The following is a 17,438-nucleotide window of genomic DNA, read 5'->3' as shown; positions in this document are numbered from 1 at the left end:
GAAATGATTTCAAAGAGTCTTGTTTCATTAGCAATATATGTACATTCTACATTCTGCAATTAACTGTCTCACATAAACTGTAGATTATGGCTTACACAGTCTCAGCCTGTCGTAATGCAGGCTTAATTTCCTCGTCATGATTTTCTTTCAATCATAATTTGTACATTATGATCACAATGGCCCGAATTCACAAAGGAGGTTTGTCGACAAACCTAGGGTTATGTGCGTCATATGACGTGTTACAACGCACATAAACCTAATTTGTCGACAAACCTCCTTTGTGAATTTGAGCCATCATATCTGTAAGGAATGAAAACCATGGATGATTCAAAATATTAAAGTGGAACCCAGTACTACACAGTACAATAATAGCATCAATTTTAAGGGGACTAGTGAACACACATCACACACTAAACAAAATAGTACTAAGTGTTTAAAAAAAATAAAATCATAATACAACAATTGCCATTGCGTGTTGTAGTTGTCTTTACAGAATACCTTTTTAACTCATAGTCTTGAATCATTAATGACACTGGACAGCGAAAGGTTGGCAGAAATGACAGCAGCAACACACAATGGCAATTGTTGTATTTTGAAATAATTACTGATACACACACATTTTGTGTTTTGGGTTTTTCAAAAAGTGAAAATGTTAATTAAATATTCAGAGCAATATTTAAAGAGAAGTAATCAGAGAAATGTCACAAGACTTGCTCCCAATAGATTTTACATCCTTCAACTTTATAATGTAGAAGCCTCAGTCTGATGCGAGATTTAATTTTTTAGTTAATAATGATCAAAAGTTTTTTTTAAAACCCAGTATGCTAGTAAACACAACCAAAAAAGTACCCCCCCCCACCCTAAATCAAAATGGCGTAACTTTTTCACAAAAAGGTTTTGAGCAAAATAACTTATCAGGAGTGTTCTTACACTTATTGACTAATTTTCGTGTGAAAATGAGATTGAGCCATCGAGTCATGCATGAGTGTGCAAACAATTAAGGTAAATTGTCACTTTTCAAAAGTGGCAAGGGTAATTTTAATGCTGTATTAACATTTCAGCATTTCTTGCACGATTGTTTGAGTGTGCTCACTGAACCATAACACAATGACAACCTCTTATACATTAAACACTGCTGATCTTTTTGACCACTGCAAAAATTGGATTCATATTGAATGTTGAAATGTATCTGAAGAGTGAAATTACATGGGTAAGAATTAAATGAGATTTACACTCTTTTATTATTTCTTTTTCATATGTACACTTGGTGACAAGTACAGGTGCAATGCCCCAAATATGCTACATGTATTAAGCAATACCTGCAATTTCCAATCCTGGCTTCCTCAAGGCAGCATCCACTTCTTGGATCTCTGGCTGATTCAGACAGATATCTATTAAGAAACAATTAAAATAATAATTGATTAAAGGCTCATTGAAATTGAGCTTTATTATTCAAAATATTTAATTGAGTCAGATCAGTTCACCCACCCCCCCCCTTCTGAAAAAATGTTCTACCATTTTTTTGTTTTTAATTTAGGAAGCAAAGTCTCTTATTAGACCTGTTAACTACAGAGTTCTCTCACCCCCTCTTGACCTAACTGCCAAGTCCAATAAGTATGGAACTAAAGAGAAGGTTGAGTTCTGGGAAAGGTGAATAATAATTTGTGAGCTTTCACATTCCTTTTATTTCAGTTTATAACAACATCATAGTAGAAGTGTCCCTGAAAAGGATATACTCTTCGAACGCCCTCATAATTGATATATGACGAGAAAGTGCTTGTGCCGAAAATTCATACCACATTTGTGTACCCATTTCTGAGTGCAGTGCATGTGCTTTATAGCGAGAGTGATCAGTCATCATTATCAACTCTTCTCAATTGCTCTGAGACAGTTTCTTTCAAAATATATTTGCATGAACAAAACTCAACTTTATCTTTAAAGGGGAAGTCTACACTCATATCAAGTTGGTTTAAAGAGCTGTAAAAATTTAAAGAAACAGATCAATGAACGTTTGAGCAAAATCTGATAAGAAATAAGAAATTCATGAATTTTTAAAATTTTCAAGCATTCAACAAAAATTTACATAATTTGTGTGGTCCTCTCCTTTTTTCCCAGTACTAAAAAATCATGAATTCCTATTTTCATTTTCTTCAAAAGAAAATATTTCACCATACAAAAAATCTGATACGATAACAAAAAATCTTGCAAGATGCGTCAAGGGGTTTCCAAATTTTCATTTGATTGATTACAATTTTTTTTTAATATATGTTTTTTTATATGTAATCAGATATTGCTCAAAACTTTCACTATTATTCTCTCATTTTTCTACTTTTAGTAAAACCAACTAGATACATGGTAAAAACATTTTATTAGTGTATTAAATTTAAAAAAAAGAGAAAACAAAAGGAAAAGGAATATAACAATAGTTAACATAAATGCAATAGAAATAAAGAAATACATGAGAAAAATAATTTACCTGGTAATCTGTGCATATAATTGGCATCAATTCATTTTGTAATTTAGTCATTTATACTAAACAACTTTGTTTCACATATTCCCGAGTGGGAGACCATTGTAGGTGCACATTGACCCCCCCCCCCCTCAACCCATAATAATCACCATATGTGCATGATTAATTAATGGTTAATTAATGTTACAGTAATTTTGTTTAATCTAACTAGATTTAACGATGCATTCTTGTACGTTTTATCATGAACTAAGTGCACACCAAATGTGATAAAAATTAGACATTGTAGAGCAAAGATATGATGGGGGACCTTCAACCCCCCCCCCCCCCCAAATAAAGAAAAACCTCTGAAATAGCAATAAAGTTAAAGAATAATCATTCAAAATATCCTCTTCCAAGATGTACAAATAGAGAAAGAAATATAATTCTTCAAAAAGAATAGAATTTAAAAACAAAAGAAAAAAGTATTACCTTCAATCTTATCCCTGTTCTCGGCCTCGTGTGCCATTATGTCCGGGCCCATGGCCGCACCATACTTTTTGGCCAGGCGCAAAGTCCTTTTTATGTGGGACTTCTTTACACCGACCTCTTTTAGACTTAGTCTATCATCTAGCAACCATTCCGAGAACTCTGCGATGCCATGAATCTTCGCCCGAGTTGTTTTGGGCTGGTATTTCTTTTTCAGCTCAATGATGAAGCTACATAGTACATACGAAAGAAATCATTGCAGTTGAAGTAAAACATGGTCAACAATTAATGTAATAGTAAATTAAATGAATGGACAAGCAGTGACATTGTCAAGATATAAATTCTGCAGCTTTTCAAAACTTTACAGAAGTGTCAAAAGTTTTAGATTACCTGAAGAAGGTTCATCTACATGTATGTTGGTTCTTTATTGCCAAAAATTAAAAGTTGCAGATTAACAGGGTATTAGCGAACTACATTGGAAGCCCTTGACAATTGTTATGTCTATGAAGTGCCATCTGACTGATTGTAATGTACAGGTGTACTATGAAGGCTTTCAAGCACACCCAAGGAAGAAAGTAGGAGGAATGTAGGATAACATTTTTGGGAAAAGTAAAAGAAAAGTAGGATTTTGGAGAGAAAAAATAAGATAAAGGTAGGACATTTGCGGGTCCTCCAGATTGGCTATTTTTTTCTTCTATGTTGATACTTAATTGTAAATAGGTCTCAAATTTGTATTGACTGCAGTGATAGATTATACCCATTTCATGGTTTAGCTCCAAGGGATACTTGGAAAAGCCCATCCATCCATAGTTCACTTTTTTTGTTTATCATAACGTAAGCAAAACTTCTGTATAGCAATATTCTGAAGGATTACTATGTCAAAGGATATGATATATATTATGTATGTAAACTTATTTTAATTCTTTGTACGTTAGTAAAATGTGAGCTAAACAAAATTTTCCAATATTGGACAATAAATTGAAATTTTTTTTTTCCAATATTGGACAATAAATTGAAATTGATTGTTTTAATACCCAAAGACCCAGTAGTCTAAAACCCTGCATGGTAACACCTGAGATAGTGTGTGAGGCTAGCCCCCTCTTGGTGCAAAATGCAGGTTCTTAATTTTATGTCGATTTGTATCCAACCGGTAAATGTGCATAGAATGTGGGACTTTTACTCAATAAACCTCCATCCGAAGTACAGAGTATTTTCTACTTGAACCAAGCCTGTACGTATCAATGGAACCAGGGAGAGGCATCACTCATCTACCTGGACTAGATGGATCTTTGTTTTTAACAACAACACTTTATTTAGCAGGATTTAGGAGTAGAGTTTTAGTTCAGTAGTAGTAGTGGTTATTTTACCTGACTTCTAAGAAAAGCATAAATGCTTGTTAGTATAAATCAACCAGAGGAACAACTTTAGGTCCTCTCCGAGGGACCTGGTAATGAGGATTAATGCCTTACCAAATGGCACTAGCGCATAGACTTGGTTTGAACCCGGGTCACCGGATTACGAGCCCACTGCTCTACCAACTGAGCTATCGCGCCTCCTTTCATGCAATTCTCTGAATAAACACCCATGTTTAGATGTCCATGTTGTTGATCTTATCTTCTTTATTCCTTGACAATGAGAAAAAAATTACTTACTTTGCGATGGCATCATGGTCGTTGAAAAACCCTATTAGGCCACCTTTTTCATTGGCAATGTATCTAATGATGCTGGAATTGGCCTTGGCAGTTTTGATGACTTTTCCCAAGCATCTCAGATGCTTCTCAAACCTGCTGAATATATCATCGCTTCCTTCTGCTGAAATAAAGAGCAATCAAGTTTTAGAATAGACCTGTTTACTATTCATTTAGCAGATTGGGGCATGTCCAATACAAACTATGGGAAACTTCCCTAGATCACTGTCTGCTGGAACCTTGTCTGTATACAAAAGTAAATAGGTGAGGTGAGGTGATTTTATAAATAAAATGAACCTGGACAGTTTCTTTGTTCCTGTATTCTATATCTTTTTCTAGCCCAATTCAAAACAACTGAATCAAAGTAAAAGATACATTCTGAGTTGTGTGGGATACTTTAATATTGTATCAAACCATATTATGTTCATGTTTATGATGAAAAAAGAAAAAAGATGCAGAAACCAATAAATCAAATCAAATCAAATACCATGAATGTTTTCAGTAAAAACTGTGATCTGATCCTAAAATACAGTATAATCAGACTTCGGTAGGAGCTACAAACACTATGAGCTGATCTGATCTGATAACTGCATTGATTTTCGATTAAATATACAAACCTTTACTGAGCCCTTTCTTTTTATCCATGGCCTTGGTGGCCTTCCGCATTTCTGCCCCTCTCTGCATATTGTGCTTTTGGTTGAGATGTACATCCAGCCTCTGAAGATTTGGGGCACCACACAAGGAACACGTCTTTCCTCTCCTTCGATTCTTTACCTCCTTCTTCCAAGTAATTGGTTTTCTGAAATGAATGAATGAAAAACAAAACTGGATTTAACGGCAGAAATTTTCCATCATAATGAATAATTTCTTTAAATATATACATGTACTTGCATGAAAAGCTCTGCTTCTCTTCTTTACTTTGATGCACAACTTGCTATTCAGAATTCACACATGATTGAATAGAAACCATGGAGAGAAGTGCTACCCAAATTTCAGTTCAAGACAACAAAATGAAACTTTGAATAAGTTTTTAGGGTAGGAAATGTAATTATTTTGAAACAAAGAATGAAAACATCACATAAAATATTTTGCTTTTGACACCTCATGCATCAAAATGAATGGTGTAGGCCAGAGAAGAAGTAAAATGCAAGCATGCTCAATTATGATATCTGCCCAAATAAGTGGACAGTTAAGTAAAAAGCTATTCAGCTTTCCTGACCTAGCAGCTGACAGTGGACGTAATGCTTTGGTGACTTGGGAGTAGGAATGAAAAGGAAAAATATAAGATATAGTTGAGTATAAAAAGGTTTGAAAATCATGCAATCTATCATTAGCTTGCCTGACCATGCAGCTGACCACAGAGTGTTCATTGTAACAGGATGAAATTGCTCTAGAAGTCTGCAGCAAGTTGCTGCAGACTCCTAGAGCAATTACATTGCGACATTCTTGCGAAGTCTACATTATGGAGAAACATATACAAATATCAGCAGGAAGGGACGAGCTTCAATGTCAACAAGGGTCGACCTGGTTGAAGACCTGCCAGGTCGGAAGAAAATGTGGCTCTCGCTGTAGGCTCCCAGAGTCCCATTTACGGTACACAGAACACTTTCGTTTTGTGGTCAGCTGCTAGGTCAGGAAAGCTGAATGGCTTCGTACTTAACTATCTACTGGTTCGGGCAAAAAAGAAGCATGTATTTGTTTTCTCTGGCATTCATTGCTGGTCAAAAGTTTTGGTACACCCTTGATTTTGTGACGAGTTTTTATATCAGTTTTTATTTCTCTGTAATTTACCTCTACTGGGCTCTCAAGAATGGTTTTGATACTATGTAAAGATAATCTATGTGTAATGTTTTTCATAATTAGAGGTGTATTTTTCTATCTCCTTTTTTATACAAAAGCTTTATAAACAGGCAAGAAGCAGCCTCCATGTAAGGACACATTTTGTCAAAAATGTATGGACATTGGCTAGGATCCCCCCCCCCCCCCCCCAATTTTTGTTTTTTACCACAGTTTGTTTTTGTTTCAGCTTTCTAAATCAAATAAATTTACCATAGTCACTTGATTACTTTCATAAATAATTAACTTAAATATCAGCATTCTTGCAACAATATTCCAAATATATGTCTCTTTGCCACTTCTTTTCAACTCCTCCCAGATATGACATTTAAGATTCAAGTACAGAAACTAAGTCACGTTGCTTGTTTTGGCAATTTGCTGTAGCATCTATGGTGGTCAGAAATATCATGAACCTTGTATAAAACACCAACTTGATCACCATGAAAACAGCTCTAGACTATTTAATGAAGACAGACATTCATTCATATTTTCATTTTTTCATTTTCTTTCTTATGTAAATGTACACATTTTTTTGTGATGAACAGTAAGTAAGATCAAACTAATTCTAAGCTGTTGTGTTGTAGTTTTTTTTTGTTACATCACATGGAATATTAAACAAATGAGAAGAATAAATTATTTATATATTGCTGTGGCATATTAACTCCAATAACGTCAGCATGCACCGAACACATGTAAACCACCAAAATTAATAGTAAAGTCATTTAAGTTGTTTAATAATATGAAAATTTGCTCTTTTATCTTCTACATCATACAATCAGTATCAGAGTTGGGTAGAGGGAAATACTCAAACAGATTTGGGGAAATTTGATTCTGCAATATCATTTTCTTGTACATAATGAAGAAGTAAACAGCCAGTTACTTAAAAAACTACCCATACTTAAAGTAGAAATTCAAAGAAAATCACAAATATGTCAACTAATGTATCACTAGAATCTGGTAAGCTAACAGATGGCCATCGTACAAGTTTTAGGTCAACTACATATCGGGTGATTTATAAAAATACAAATACCACCACCTCCATAGCAGCTGGGATATATGAGAGATTTGCCAGAAAAATAACGATGTTTTAATGACGTCACAATATGGACCCATACTGCCCAAGCAGACGACATCCCATAAAGGATGAACATAATTGCTAAGCTATTATTTGTCAAATTATAATGAGTTTAGTGTATATAAATGTAATAGCATTTCAAACCATTCAAAAGGGGATATGACCCGATTCTGATAACTAAAATCTTTTGCTTGTAAATACACAGGATAGGGGTTAATTAACAAACAAAGAAACCAGACTTACAAATTGAAAAACCCCTGTAATGATATTTAGGACGGCATTTGTTCCCTCTTGAAACGGTGTGTGCAGCTGAATATACAATGGCGTCTTATTTCGTTTACAAGCGACAGTTTCCTTTATTTTTGTATCGCTGCATTTGTCATCAAAATAAAACCATGTGCAGGGTTTAGAGTGAGGCAATAGATTATACATTTAGCCTGACGGTAGTGAAGTAGGAGAAAGAACTCAAACGAAGATGAAAACAAAGGCACTGAAATGTGTGAGATGTCATGGGACATCGTCTGCTTGTGCAAATCATGTCCATACTGTGATCTCACACACCTCAGCAGCGTTCGGAGAGCTCTTCAGGTGCTATGCCGGGGCTGTATTTAAGCGTTTTGTAATTTATAATAATCAGTACTTCGAATATTTCCAAGCATTGAATTTTGATAACCTTGTCGAATCAAAATTTCAACTTCAAAATGATAGTTGACGGTCGGAAATATAAGTTCCCTTGAGGGAACTGTGATAAGCCAGTAAAATGTAATCAACACGGCCTTCTGTGTTCTGATTGTAAAAAATGGTTTCACACTAATTGTCAAGCTATTAGTTTTTCAGAGTACCGCAGGTAATATTATGAATGCCCTGATGAGAAGTGGAATTGTTGATTCATTATTTACTGACGATTGTCTAGAGAAAGAAAGCCAAAATTAGGATCGACTAAAAGAAAACTATTTTAAGGTAATGCGCGTTACATCTGAAAAGCAAGCGATAGCCAAACCACAAAGATGAAAACACTTCTCTTAAATTCTCTTTATCAAGAATTTGAAGAAAAGTTTATAGTTAAAGGTCTTCATTTTTTACACCTTAATGTGAGGTCTATCCTAAACAAGATATCGGAACTTAGAATTCTTTTTAAAAGAAAAAGTCTGTCTATTATTGCTTTCACTGAAACATGGTTAAACAATTCCATAAATGATGAAGAAATTGAAATAGACGGATATAAAATCATACACCATGATCGATCATCTGGCTCTGGAGGTTGTATATGTTTCTATATTAGAAATGATATTGCATTTAATATTATGGATGCTATTTACTGGAGATACGGAATCCCTGTGGATAAATTTGCTTATACCAAGATCAAAACCAATTGTTGTTGGCATTCTGCATCGACCTCCAAAAAACAATTTGTTTATCGAGAAATTGTCCAATATTCTTGATACATTAAAGAAGGATGACGAAATAATTCTTTTAGGAGTCATGAATATTTGTCTTCTTCACAAATCGCCACTGGCTAAAAAATATATTGACTTGTTGAGTCTTCACGGGTTTAGTCAACTCATTAAAGAGGCAACACGCGTTACACCTACATGTTCTTCTCTACTGGATCGTGTTGGTTGTAGCAAAGAAAACAAAATAAGTCAAAGTCATTGATCTAGGTATTAGCGATCATTCTTTTACTTTCTGTACACAGAAAAATATTAGACTGGTTATAGGTCATCACAGGACCAATGATATCAGATCAATGAAAAAATATACAGAAGAGACTTTCAATCTTCAACTATCTGTTGTTGATTGGTCAGAAATAACTGACTGTATAGATGTAAATGAGACATGGTCAATATTTCAACATCTTTTTATCTCAAATTTGAACATGATAGCGCCACTGAAACGGATTAGAATAAAACAAATACGGTATCAGAAACTTGGGTGACTAAAGATATTCTTTCCCTAATTCAAGAGAGAAATATAGTATACAAAAAATTGAGGAAAAGAGCAAAAGATGAGACGCTCTATAAAAGATACAGAGTATTAAGAAATATGGTCCAAAGAGAGGTGAAAAAGGCTAAACTTGATTGCTTACAAAACAAGATAGAAGAAAATAAACAAGATTCGAAAGGCTTTGGCAGAATCTTAAAAGCTTAGGATTAAAAAATAAGAAGCGAAAAGAACAAGAATCTTTCATTACAATCGATGGGGAATTATGTCATGATAAGATGGCCATCGCTGATGAATTCAATTCTCATTTCACAAATGAGGCTGCTAAATTAGTAGACAAACTCCCCCCTTACAAAGACTTTTTCAAAGCAGACAATGATTGTATTTGTGAGTTTTACGAAAGAAAAGGTGTACGTTAAAACAGCTTCGAGTTATTACCAATCACTGAACAATTTGTTTTCAAAGAGTTACGTAAGTTGAATGTATCAAAAAGTACTGGGTTAGACATGATTCCAGCTAAATTTCTAAAAGATGGTGCAAAGGTTTTAATTAAGCCTCTAAGTTACTTAATGAACCTATCTATCTTGACGAGTACCTTTCCATAGGATATGAAAATAGCAAAAGTGACTCCACTTTATAAAAAGAAAGACAAAACTGATGTTAGCAACTATAGCTATTAGTGTTTTAAGCGTAGCATCAAAGATTCTAGAAAAATTGGTCTGTGTTCAAATTGAAAGATACTTCAAAGAAAATGATATAACTTATGAATTTCAATCTGGTTTTCGACATGATTATTTGACTGAAACATGTCTAATTTGACTGATTATTTGAGGACAGAAACTTCCCAAGGGTGCTTTGTTGGTATGGTGCTCCTTGATCTGCAAAAAGCTTTTGATACAGTTACGTAATCATTGCGTCTTATTGAAGAAGTTACAACTAATGGGTTTTAATAAGGCAAGTTTAGAGTGGTTCAGATCCTACTTATCTAATCGACACCAACTGGTGGCCATTCATAATATTTGTTTCAAACTAATGCCTATAACATGCAGTGTTCCTCAGGGAAGCATTTTAGGCCCAATTCTATTTTCAAGTTATATAAATGATATGTGTATTTGTATAAAAGACTTAAAACTATTATTGTACGCAGATGACAGCGTACTACTCTACTCAAATCTTGATCCTAAATATATTGAGGAAAAGCTCAGTGAACAGACATGTAAAGTCCATCTGTTTGAGGTCTCAAATAATCATACACTATACATTTATAAATAGTGAAGGCAAAGTTTGGTTTATTTTGAGCCTCTGAGTCCAACAAAATGCATAATCACTAACCAATCGGTGGCCAATCATTAGAATTTTAAGACTTCATGCACAATTTGGAATGAAAATTGGAACTTACTTCTGTCTCGCTTCAAACAGTAGCTTCTTCCTTTTGCCCTCATCGTTGATTTGATGCTTCCTCTTCAGATGAGTGGAAAGGTACTTTTGTACTTTCCCACATAGCGGGCACGAACGTGAGATTCTGTTCAGCTGTAAGACATTCTGAGAGTAATGAATTTTAAATCCAGAATGTAAAGTGCAACTGCATCTCTATTATGTTTCTTACTGTAACGGCACATAAATATTCAGTAAAATGAACCTGTCAGATTACAAGGACTTCACCCAATGCAACTACTTTAGCTTAATTTTTCACCTGAAAATAATGTATTTCATCATATAATAGTAAGAAATTATCATACCACATTTAGTAATAGTGTAACATATAATCACCTTTCCCTGTGATGGGTTGCCAGCTTCACCATTGACATCTAGAAGAATAAATAGAAACCATGAACATGTCAATGAAAGCTCAAAATAAAAATTATACCCGTTTCAAATCATGTGAAGGACTTTATGTTCACCCCTTGCTAAAAGAAAAAAATAATCACACAAAAACAGCCTATAGTATACATGCAGTTCAATATAATCTGTAATTGTTTGCTTCACAAATTGTTTATTTTTTGAGAAGGTACAATATATAAATTAATTTTTCATTTACACTTTGTTTACACCTTAAAGGTAATACAAAGTTTTGGTACGAGGTCATGATTTGGTTAAAATGAACATATTGGAAGCATATGCGATCCCACACTATTCAAAGATCATTGTCGCGTTTGAAATTGAGTCTAAAGTGATGAAATTGTAAGTAATTTACAAGCTCTTGCAGTACAGTAGAATATATCCACATAGTTGTTGCGCTTTACAAATTAATATATTATTATTATTATTCTGAGATTTTCATGGTCGCAGCTACAATTGGATGGCCATATGGGCGCTATTTTTAATATATCGGCAGCACCGGTAAATTTTGATATACGATTTTTCTCGAAGGCAGTGTTTTAATGGCTAAATTTCAGAGTGCTTATAATACATCCACAGGGGCATCCAAATATATCAAATTTTAAAGAATCACTATCCAGCCATTTTTCAACATTTTCCAAAACTTTGTATTGCCTTAATATTACTTTAATATATGACAATAGCCTTGTACAAAAGCTTATCCGGCATCAAAATACCCTTTGTGACAGAATCGTGATATCAGCCGTTCCCATATTGAATATTTAGGATTTAAGTTACATGTATTTGAAAATTAATTTCACAATATTATATCAGTTTTCAATGTTTGGGACTGAAAGTTCTTCCTTCACGTTTGAAAAATTTGTGCTCAAGATTGTTGATGGATTTTCAGCATTTCAAACTTTGCAGAGCAAAGTAAACATTGACTACCGGGTAAGTTAAATGACATTTATCCTTTTTAACAGCAAGTACATATTTGGGATAAATTTCATAGTCAAGGAAAGACATATTGTATCTCCAGGGTGAAGAATTGACTAATACAAAATTGGAGGTACAGACATATTTAAAAGAAAATTGTTTTAACGTCCTGCAACAAGTTCAATTAATCCTCCCTGCGGTGCCTTGTAATAACTCTTACTATACAACACCTACGTGGATCCTTGTCATTTGATTGGAGGATTGTTGGTCACATGATATTCAATAGATGTTATATTGCATGGTCGTGCATTTTTGGTTATATGCAGACTGCGTACCTTGCCGTGCGCGTATCCCTGCGTGTATCTGACGCGAAGGCAATCTAAATGTAATCGAGAAGGCTTGACTCCAACTTTAATTTATCTTTAATATAAGGAGTAAAGCATAATTTGTTGATTAACGTTCTATTAGATCTTCTTCGATGTTATATAAAACAAATAATGAATGTTTTTCATTCGTTCAATAGTGCAAATATTTTCATTCGTTGAAAGATTAACGTTAATTCTATTCAACTCGGCTGACGCCTCTTGAATAGAATGTTAATCTTTCAACTCATGAAAATATTCGCACTATTAAACTCATAACCATTCATTATTTGTATATTAAAAAGCGTGAAATATTTTTCAGTCCTATTGAACTCTTTTTCAGTGCGCAGTAGTGCGCGTAGAGGTTAGAGCGCTTAATACTGCGTGTGCATGGACTTATATTTTTGTGCAACAGTATGCGTAAATGGGTATAGAGGTAAGTGTGCTTACTATATCTATGTGTGCGCCCTAAATTAAGCCTTATTAAACTTGAGATTTATTTGTCAGCCTAGCCATACTGTCACGAAACGATCTTGAATGATTCTTTTTACATGAAATAACAAGGACATATAGGAGTTTTGTTGTATAAAACAAATGATGCATGTTTTCATTCCTTCATTATACAATCTATCCGCCCTCGTTGATGCTGTGAGTATCTATTGCACGAAGCCTTTAGGCTGAGTGCAATAGATACACACAGCCTCAACTCGAGTGCAGATAGATCATATAATGAACTCATGCGCATGCATCATTTGTATACTATCGACTGCAAATGACCAAAATACAGGAGTTGCATATTTTAATGCATAAAGATTGCAATCTCAAATTTGATAAGAGTGAATTTAGCATGTGAAAGAAAGAATACTTACTCTCCGCTATCTCTTCAGAATGGTGTCCCTCTAGCCCCTAGTATAAAAAACAAAAACAAAAACTTCTAAATGTTACAAAATTTGTATAGAACACACCTTTATATTGGAACATTTTAAAAATTATCTAAGATTCTTCAGTAGGACATGTTTTCAATGAAATAGTTTGGGTATGGCTTTGAAAAAACATTCACATTGTAGAAAAATATAATTTGTAAGATCATTTTGTAAAATTGAAATGGAGCGTTAAACTTTCAATAGTAATCATAGAGTTACATGTACCTTTTTGTAATTTTTGAATCTTTAAAACAGAAGAAAAACTTCCTAAATGTGTATTCTTTATCAAATTTTCCCCTAATTATTACAGATGAAAAAATGCATAAGTCAACTTGCGATTTGGTAATCATGCAGTTGCCATTTGAGGTGTTGTGGTCGAGTGGTTATGTCACCAGACTGCGGTTTGAGTCACGCCGCGGCACTAATGTCCCTTTGCAAGACATTAATCTACATTTGCCAACTGAGGTTAATGGGTACCTGCAAGGAATTAATTCCTGAAGATGCTAGAGCGCTGTAATTGCAGGCAGCACTAGATTAAGCTGGGGTAATATTTTCCAAATTTGGAAATGCATAGAGACAATTAAATGTGATATGCACTTTACAAGAACCTAATATTATTAATATTATTATTATTATCATTATTATCATTTTGTATATTGAATCTTTGAGACAGAAGTAAAACTTCATAAATGTGTATTCTTTATCAAATCCCCCTGATTGTTATATTTTTGTTCCTCTCATTTTATACTTTTATGGCAACTGACTTCATATCAGAGTGGACTTCCCCTGTAACCAATTAATAATGTCAGCGCTTTAGATCGCATGTACTGTACCCAAAGAACAATGTAAAGCATGCAGAATGACACCGGGATATGGATAAAGGATATATATACATGTTCTTAAGGCACTGCAGGTACCCTAGGTGAAATGATTACTCATGAAAAGAAATGTTGAGTCCTTGTAATACTCCAGAATATAAAGTGAATGTTTTAACATTCATAAACAGGGCTGTCAACCCTTCCGCATTTGGCGGGAGTCCCCTGCCTCCACGCTCATTCTCCCATTTTATGAAAAACCTACCACCATCAGCCAAAAACGCTAATAACCTTCTTCTTTTCTTTTTGTTGCTTGTCAGAGAATGTGGAGTAAAAAGACATCCCCCACTGAGCAACTTTTGGAGGGCAGGCAAGAGACAAAAAAAGAAACACGCATCTCACTCCAAGCAGTTCCCCAAAGTTGACAGACCTGCTCATAAATTCTACTAAATGAGGAAAAAAGGTCCTTCGTACTACCGTTTCTGACACCGGGTGATATCACACTTGGTGTTGCGTGGTTGGTGTTTAATAATATTTATTTGCTGCAAAATCATGCTCTACCATCAACCATGAAATGAGAAAAGATCTGTCTTTGTTGGGTGTTGACCTCTGATTTTGGGCATAAAGGAATTAGGTTCATATAGGCCTGATTTAAATCTAAGCCAGAATACGGTCTGAAGTTCGATCTAGATCACATGAAACGGAATAATGCTGTTCAAAGGGGTCCAAGGAGTGAATTTTCTTTATAGATAGATTTCACAAAAGTGGCATTTGATTTTCTGTACTAAAAACCCCTTAAATCCAAATCATTTGTCAAAATTAACTCTAAATCAACATTTGAATTACAAATTTTTCAAATTTTTTGTATCTGAGCCCATGTGTGTAATTTTGCTGTTTGCCATGTATTAAAGCGCTACTCTGTCCGATCCCGCGTCTAGCTGCAGGAGCTACCACTTTCTACCTCAAACTTTTGAGAAACTTAAGAGAAGTCAAATCTAAACTTACTGTTCCAATCAAGACTCTGGATGGGTGGTATTCTGAACATTGCTGCAATTGTTGTGTTAAGTATTTCAATGTTAATTGTCATAACAAACAAGAAATATGGTGACCGTTAATTACAATACAGTAATAACAATACACTGTACATGGACCGGCTGGCGGTGCGTATTAAAACCAACATGAAAGGGCCAACAAAAAGCCAATGGCATTGGCTGGAATAAAACATACAAGGCGCTATCTTGTCTTTTAAATGGCTGGTTCAGATAATCAAATATTTTAAAGATATTTGTAGATTAATGAAGATCACATTGTGAATACCACCCCGATCAACTTGTAGATATAGACAATGTATAGAAGCCAATAAGCTATTAATTTCAAATTTACTACTTGTACAGAAGCTTTACTTCAAATTGTGCAATTCATAGTCAATAGTACGAGAAATTCAAATATTTTAGTATGCCATTATATGAATATAGTTTTTCACAAACAACAATATCATACACTGGTGTACAATACTGGAATTTAATACCAATATAGATTAAGGACAGTCCCACACTTTATATTTTACATAAAAACAATTCATTAATTTATAACAGTACAATATTTAAAAAAATGTTGCCTGTTACATTGCCAACTTGATTTTTTTTGTTATGTATTGTCAGTCACTTTTATGACTGTCATATTGTTGTGGGTTCTTTGTTTGTTTGTTTTTGTTTTTTGTAAATATAAAAATATCCAAAATACCTATTATTGTACTGGGGATTAGCCTTGACAGGCCCCTGGCCATTGCTGGTCCCCTCACATGTTCTTTTATATCTATTTAGTTGTTCTGTGTTCTTGGACATTTGTTCACTATTTTTTCTCTTAATATTATTGTTTGTTCATTTTGTGTTACTTTGCATTTTTTATATGCCTATCTTCAGTTAAAAGATAAAGGCTGCCCGACAATATATCAATCTTAATAGATCACTTCAGGAACATGTCAGAGATTTGAAGGATAGCAAAATAAAGTGACTGTCAATTAGAAATTAAGTTTTCAAGGTACAAGAATAATAACAAATTAACTGAACAGTGCATTCACTTACTTTGCTTCTCTCTGTGCCTTGTTCATCATCTTGATCATCTTCATCTGTACTGTGGTCAACTGGACGCCAATCCTCATCTCCATCTGTTTCTCCCTCCTCTCCATCTGTTTCTCCAGCCTCGTCTCCGTCCGTTTCTCCCTCTTCCTCTCTGTCCGTTTCTCCCTCTTCCTCTCTGTCCGTTTCTCCCTCTTCCTCTCCGTCCGTTTCTCCCTCTTCCTCTCCGACCGTTTCTCCCTCCTCCTCTTCGTCTGTTTCTCCAGCCTCTTCTCCGTCCATGTTAGTTTCTGTATAGATGTGGACAATAAATCTATGTTCATGATTTTCAAATTTTATGAAGAACAAACCAACATTTTTTAGGAAAGTTTTTAATTATGGGGGGGGGGGGGGAATTGATTCACACTTTGACACTTTAGTTTTAACATTAGAATTATGTCTCATGCCAGGAGTGAGGAAGGTGAAACGAATCACCAACACCACAGAGAGAGAGAATAAAAAGGGGGAACTCAAGGAAGGCAAGGGGAAATAAGTAAGAAAATTAGAATCTGTATTGGCTATAATATGTGCAAAATGCACAGTGTAAATACATTTATTTTGAAACTGAGCTTTAAGAGCATTTGAAATGCAAAATTTTCCAAAGCTCAGTTGTTTAATAGGTTTTTTTTGTTTGTCACGTCCACATAGTCGATGTCAAAGATGTGACGTCATTTCAACGATTTGCGCATGCGTGGGGTCGTCTGGCCAAAGTTGAGGTTTATCAGAAAACTAGTGCCCCGTCGTCAAGATGACGTCATCTTGCTACATCGCAGCATAAATCAGAAAGTGATAACAGAAAGAGAAAGTGATAGAATGATAAAAGACAAGGTGATAGAAGTAAGAAACAAAGAATAACATAAGGAAAGACAGAAAAAGAAAGTGATAGAATGATAAAAACAGAGAATAAAATAAGAGAAGATGAAAGAAGGAAGAAACAAAGAATAACATAAGGAAAGACAGAAAGAGAAGGTTATAAAAGGAAGAAACAAAAA

At 34.5% G+C, this 17,438-nt stretch overlaps 1 protein-coding gene across 1 annotated transcript in view; it reads right to left on the bottom strand.

Annotated features, from left to right (window-relative positions):
* The window catches only part of LOC115929870, a 35,081-nt gene extending 18,564 nt beyond the window's left edge, over window positions 1-16,517 (bottom strand). The window contains exons 1-5 of the mRNA XM_030999962.1: window positions 16,414-16,517; window positions 5,241-5,422; window positions 4,588-4,747; window positions 2,939-3,165; window positions 1,320-1,391 (exon numbers count right to left, since the gene is read on the bottom strand). Coding sequence (XP_030855822.1) covers window positions 1,320-1,391; window positions 2,939-3,165; window positions 4,588-4,747; window positions 5,241-5,422; window positions 16,414-16,517 — 745 coding nt within the window. The remainder of the gene's footprint in view (window positions 1-1,319; window positions 1,392-2,938; window positions 3,166-4,587; window positions 4,748-5,240; window positions 5,423-16,413) is intronic.
* Between the last annotated feature and the right edge of the window lie 921 nt (window positions 16,518-17,438).

This window comes from Strongylocentrotus purpuratus, unplaced genomic scaffold (genome assembly GCF_000002235.5).
Source record: "Strongylocentrotus purpuratus isolate Spur 01 unplaced genomic scaffold, Spur_5.0 spur5_scaffold_6, whole genome shotgun sequence".
Taxonomy (NCBI): Eukaryota; Metazoa; Echinodermata; class Echinoidea; order Camarodonta; family Strongylocentrotidae; genus Strongylocentrotus; species Strongylocentrotus purpuratus.
This window is presented reverse-complemented; position numbering and strand designations above follow the sequence as displayed.